The sequence below is a fragment of the Microtus ochrogaster genome, unplaced genomic scaffold (genome assembly GCF_000317375.1).
Source record: "Microtus ochrogaster isolate Prairie Vole_2 unplaced genomic scaffold, MicOch1.0 UNK16, whole genome shotgun sequence".
Taxonomy (NCBI): domain Eukaryota; kingdom Metazoa; phylum Chordata; class Mammalia; order Rodentia; family Cricetidae; genus Microtus; species Microtus ochrogaster.
In genome coordinates, this window is record NW_004949114.1 from 3,157,038 (window position 1) to 3,163,004 (window position 5,967).

The 5,967-nt window shown below is 56.1% G+C and overlaps 1 protein-coding gene across 3 annotated transcripts in view; it reads right to left on the reverse strand.

Annotated features, from left to right (window-relative positions):
- The window catches only part of Efna1 (ephrin A1), a 7,263-nt gene extending 4,496 nt beyond the window's left edge, over positions 1 to 2,767 (reverse strand). The window contains exon 1 of one of the 3 annotated variants that reach the window (XM_013353748.2): positions 2,755 to 2,767. Coding sequence is in view for 1 of the 3 variants with exons in the window: in XM_005367167.2 (XP_005367224.1) it covers positions 2,265 to 2,356 (92 nt within the window). In the remaining 2 variants the exon portion in view is untranslated. The other 2 variants (XM_005367167.2, XM_026789220.1) reach the window with 2 other exon arrangements.
- Positions 2,768 to 5,967: the final 3,200 nt, after the last annotated feature.

Consider the following 5,967-nt stretch of genomic DNA (forward strand, 5'->3'; position numbering starts at 1 on the left):
GGTCCAAGAGCCTCAGTCTCACCTTTCCCTGATGAGATGCTGCAGTTCTGAGACCGGAGACTGCCTTGCCTTTGCGTCTCCCCAGGTGGAGCCAGCTCCCCTCCCCCAGTTGGTTCCCCCCAAAGCCTGGCAGGCTCCAGCCTGACTGCCCACCAGCCCCTCCCACTTAGCTTCAGACACCTGGCTCCAGCCTGGGTAGGGTCTTAGCAGTGGGAAAGTGTTCTCCCCCCCCCTCCCCGCTTTGAAAGCCAGTCAGCGCTCTGAATTCTCCCAAGCACTGCCAGTGGGAGGCTCAGCAGAGCTGGCTGCCAATTTGCTTTAAAACCAAGTCCTTGGCATGGGTGGTGCCCATAGTGATGGTGGGGTTCCATGGTGGCCACCCACTACCCAGTCATCATGACCCTTTAGAGGCCTGGCCTTGCAACAGCTTGCAGCCTCTGGAACTAGGCTTGGCAGGCCCCTCCCCCACCCCAGGGAAAAGAGAGAAACAGAGGGAGGGCTTTTAAAATTCCTCTCTGGAGAGATAAACATAGAAGCCATTTCAGAACAGGTATTTCAGCTCTGGGCCTGGCGTCTTTCCCCCATTCCCGTGATGGGCACTGACTCATGCCTCATCCACCTCTGCTACCCGCCCAGGCGCTCTTGAACGCCTGTGAAAATTTACCTTGTCAAATGAGGGCAGACCCCAGGACCCAGGACCCCAGGGCAGCTCGGTACCGCTGGCAGAGGAGCTGGAATAGCCAGGGTGCCTGTGTCTCCAGGCCTCTGCCTGGAGCTTGGGGATACCAGGGCTAATGCCCACTGCCCTGAGTCACCCATGCCAACCCTACACCCGCCCTGCTCACTGCCGCCTCATCTCTTCCCCCAAGCTGGCCCTGGCTAGACTGCCCATGACCTCCACGCTAGACCAGCTTTCCTGTTGCTGTAAATAAGTCAGGGTGTGTGTGTGTCCAGGGGGACAGGGCCGATGCTGTACTTAGTGGGGCACCATCTTCTCCTCTTAGCCTGCCTGGGACACTTGGTCTCCATCTGGAAAGGGGGGCTACATTCGTGGTGGAGAAGACAGGGAGGGGGGCAAGGAAGAGGCTCCTTCCTGAAAGAGAGGAAACCTGGGAGCTTGGGAAAGGAAAAGGCCAGAGATCCCCCCTCCCTACTCCCGGCTTCCTGTCCCCTCCTCCTCCTTCAGCCAACACCTGGCATGGGCATAAACAGGGACTTTGCTCTTTCCCACTACTAGGACAGGACTGGGTCAGGGGGACAAGCTGACTGGGCTGCTGTAGTACCCCAGGGCCAGGAAGACACTATCTTTAGGGTTGGCAGCTGGCTCTGTGCTGCCAGCAGACCCGCAATGCAATGCCACAATGCCAGGAGACCAGCACAGCGTCTGTCTCAGGGGAAGGGGGTGGTTTAGTGGTATTTTGTGCCCCCCCAGTCAGGGTCGAGGCTTTTTTCTCCTTGTCCCACCCTAACACCCTCTTGGTTTTCCCCAAATACTGTTCTCACAACTTGAGGAAACTCAAGGGCAAGAACAAAGGGTTTGACAGGGTCTTCCTCCCCAAACCGTTTGCTTCACAGCCCTAAACCTGCCCAGGAGAAATTACCTCCTTCCGGTTACAGCCCGCTTTGGCCGCGTGAAACCCCCCCTGCTCCTCCCCAAGCTTTCCAGAGACAACTCCTCTCATGAGTTCCTTAGTGTGGCCACCTTGGCCACTCCCTCGGGTTTGTCCATGCACAGCATGTGCCTAAATTATGCCACCCCAAAATCCTTGGGGGTACTCTCCAGGGTCATCTTAAATACAGAATGAATACCTAATGCCCGAACCTAGACTCCTACCAAGAGTCTTCCAGGGCTACGCCGAGCGTTGTGTTTACTCTCGGTGTCAATAGCTGCTTGTCAGTTCACAAATGCTCAAGCGGCCCACAAAAAGACAGGGCACAGACGTTTCGTGGGGGGACTTAAAGAGCCCTGGAGGCCAGGGCCAAGGCTACATTCTCAAGGCAAGGACGCTCGGCGTGAGATCCTTACTTTAGGAGTGATGGGATGCCAGAGGGCAGGAAGAGAAGGGCAGAAATAGCGCCTGTGCAAGTCGGCATGAGCCACGGTCGGGTGTTGCCAGTTACTAAGGTAAGGTGAAGACGGAGAAGGGACGCTGCAGAATCCTTCCCACTCCTGGCCACCCTTCCTAGGCTCAGGCCAGAGGGTGGCTGAGGAAAGGCATTGCCAACCAGGCGCCCAGGCTACCAGAGAGAGTCTCGGGGCTTACTTGGGATTTGAACTGTTCCAGAAGACGATGTGACGGTCAGCAGCGGCCAGACTGCAGCACAGACCCAAGAGAGGGGCCCAAAGGAACTCCATAGCGTGGGGCCGGGCCGGGCCAGGCCAGGACGAGAGCTCTGCAGTGTAAGGTTCCCACTTGCTCCTCCACCGTACAGTAGGCACAGCGATCACAAATCTGGCCTCTTCTCTGCTCGACTCCGCCTTTTGGGCCGGCGCCGCCCGACACCCGCCCCGCCCCCGCCCCGCCCGGCGCGCGCTGCCCCAGGGCTCGGTGGCTAGGGAGGTGGAGGATGGGAAAACGATCGTGGGGGGGGGGCTCCCTGCCCCTGGGACGGAGCGCGCTCCGGGCTCTGCACGGATCTCCCTCAGCTGCGTGTTCGCTTACGGGGGGCTGGGGGGGCACACGTCTGTGTGAGGCTCTGTAGGCTTTGTGGGACAGGGCGCGGCGCAGACGCGAACTGGAAAAGGGAACTCACTCTTGTGGGTCTGGGAATCAGCGGCTTCAGGACCCGGTTCTGCAGCGCGGGGCGCCAATCTTGCCAAGGTGCGAGGTGGGGGCTATACCCACACCTTTCCCGAGATTCACACCAAGGCCCGCGTACTCGCCTTCTCACACTCTCTCGAGATTGCCCCCCCTCCATGCCCAGACTATGCGCTTGACTGCCCCTCCCCACACAGACGCGGCTGTTTGTTTTTGTTGGGTTTGTCAATGTTGTCTTTGTTCAAGAGATTGTGTCATCGCTTAGATACCGGGAATAAAGTGCGACGCTGTGTGTGATCAAGTGTGTAAAGTGTGCGGCCAGGGCTAAGGACTCCTCAGTCCATCAGTACTTTGTGCGAGAGGAACAGATAGGACTCTTGGGCTCACGAGGGTCTTAATATTTTAACAGTGCCGAAGTACACTAATGACCTGTTTATATGTCTCACGTGTGCCTCGAGCGAATGCGCTCTTGCAGATGGACTGTGGGAATATGGTCATGAAGGGTGACAAACTAACCGACACATGTACATATGGCGTGTGTAAATGCGTGTGATGGCGGGTAGGTGTAAAGACACTTGTGAGTGTGTGTGGAAGCGTGTGGAAACGCCTGGCATACGTTTGCTAATGTTTGTGAACAGTGTGTGAAGAAGAGGGGAAAGGTGTTTGGGCGTGCAGCAGGGGTGGGCTGGAGTAGGGGTAGTTTGGGCTGCTGTGTTTGGTTCAGTCAGACTTGGGTCTTCCAGTCAGCCGGGCCTCACTACCAGGCTCAGATCCCCCTCCCCCGCTCCATGTAAACAACCTTGCAGGAATTCACCTCTCGAATCACAGCTGTCTGGAGAGGGGTTGGCGGCGTCTGCGCCAGGGTTGGAGCTGGCGGGCAGGTGTTTGATTAGACTCGAGTGCGTTCCTGGAGCTGGAAAGCTGAAAGCTGAGTGTTTGATAGTTTGCGTGTGTGGCTGTGTGCCTGCAGGGTTGATGGGGCAGGGGTTTAATTCTTGCCCTCCCCCCCCTTTCTTTGCGGCTGCGCATCACAGCAAGCCGCCGACCCGGGGCTCTTTGCCGGCTCTGGCCCAGCTTCCTGGGTTTCCTGGACGTTTCATCCTGGTTTTTTTACGGCCAGGCCTGGCGGCAGAGCCTGTAATTACGCCGTGCCGGGACGCCACTGCCAGTCCGGTGCTGACCCTGCTGGGGAGGAGCCTGGCGTTGAGGAGGGCTCTGACCTTCCTCCTCCTCCGGGAGGTGGGCCCTTCTTGTCACTCTCACCATAAATATTTACTGAACTCCAACTAGGTGCCGCGCCCTGTAATCCCGCTCCTGGGTCAGGGTCCGGCTTTGCACAAGCAAATGCCACCTACGAGCACACCTGCCTTAAGCGACGTGCCGGAGCCCCACGCAGATCCAAGGTGTGGCCCGCCCCTCCCTCCAGGTCCGAAGTTTATCAGCAGCCCTAGAGAAGTGCCTCACGCGCTTTTTGCTCACAGGTGAAGGTCCCCCAGGCGCTCCCCGTGGTGCGAGTACCCCCCCTCCTAGTTCTTTTGCTTCGCAGAGTTTTGTTTTGTTCTCTGTCGCGTTGCCGGCGCCAGCGCGAACAGTAGCCGGTCAGAGTTTGTTGAGTGAGGTCACTCACTACAAAGGTGTAAACGTGTGAGCGCTGAGAAACTCGCAGAGGGGTTAGGCAGTAGTACATCTTTAGAGAAAATAGCCCAAGCTTGTCTCTGGGGGATCGCCTCCGTTGGCTGCCACTGGGCGAATACGTGTGGGTCCCCTCTGCGCAGCTCCCAGCCTGGCAGGTTCAATCTTCATGGGTCCAGCCTGGCAGGGACGTGGAGCCCCCTGACTGCCCGAGTCTGAGGCAGGAGCTAGCTGGGTGGAGAGGGGGGCGGAAACCTCGGCTTCGACAGGACGCAGAACCTCTGGTTTGGGACCTTCTCCAACATTGTCACTTCAGATTTTGATCTTATCCATATATTTGTGCTTTTAGAAGTGCTCATCTGTTTCAGCTATCCTTTGGCATGTAGAGCTCAGTGATGGGGCTGAGATAAAGTGTTTGCCCTCCCAGAGTCCCGCAGTAAGCAGGGCACTTTTGTTTGGGCATGTTTTCCTGGAACGGAGTAGTAGAGGAAATACGCCTGGCAAACAACAGTCTTGCAGAGTGCTGAAACTAGACCCACAACACATTCGCACCACCCCGGTGCTCCCAGAGCCGCTGCGCCGCCTGCTGGGCGGAGAGGAGAGCTTCAGGCTCTGTGAGATGCCGTCGTGGACGACAGAAGGGACTTCAGAACACAGAATAAATCTAGGCCTCCTGGGCATCCCAGTTCTAGCTCGCCCCGGCGTGTCTGACTTTGTTTGGGGCTACCTGTTACCCTGAAGTTGTGTACCTGCATTGTCTCCCAGTGCTCCCACCCCCAGGCAAACATCTGTGCTAGGTGACAAATATGTATGAGGTGTCTGTTAGTCTGGGGAAAACCCCTTTGTGAATCCCTTCTGGGAATTTTTGAGGGCTAGGCTTAACTCTGGGTATGCTGGGTGGGGGTGGGAGATCCTGGTCTACCGAGAGCGCTGCTCACCCGCAGGCAACTTTTCCAGACTGGAGCAGCCGCAGCCACTCAGCCGCTCGGCTGATGCTTCAGAGTAGGGAGGCCAGAGCCGCTGCCATGGGGCATCTGTAAGTACTTTGGCAAGCAGTGGCATAGTGGGTCCTAAACTTGGAGCCATTTTTACCTTCCTCTCTGAAGGTAATTTTCAAAACGAAAGTGTACAATTTCTTACTTTATTAGTAATGTGTGCAAAATTTTCAGTTTGGAAAGTAAGAGGTGGGAAAGAAAGGAGCTTCTGATAAGTATTTTTTTTCCTTCCTTCCTTCCTTCCTTCCTTCCTTCCTTCCTTTCTTTTTTGATAGGGTATCACTAATATGTAGTAGCCCTGGGTGTCCTGGAAGTCATTATGTAGAGGAGACTGGCCTCAAACTCGCAGAGATCTGCCTTCCTCTGCCTCCTGAGTGTTGGTATAAAGGCGTGTGTTATGGGACTGGAGACATGGCATAGCAGTAAAGATCACTGGCTGCCCATCCAGAGAACCAGGACGCTATTCCCAGGTCCTACATGGTGGCTCACAACCATCTGTGACTCCAGTCCCAGGGCACTGAGGTCCTTTTCTGATTTTTGTTTTTTTTTTTTTTTTTTTTTTAGACTTTATTTATTTATTA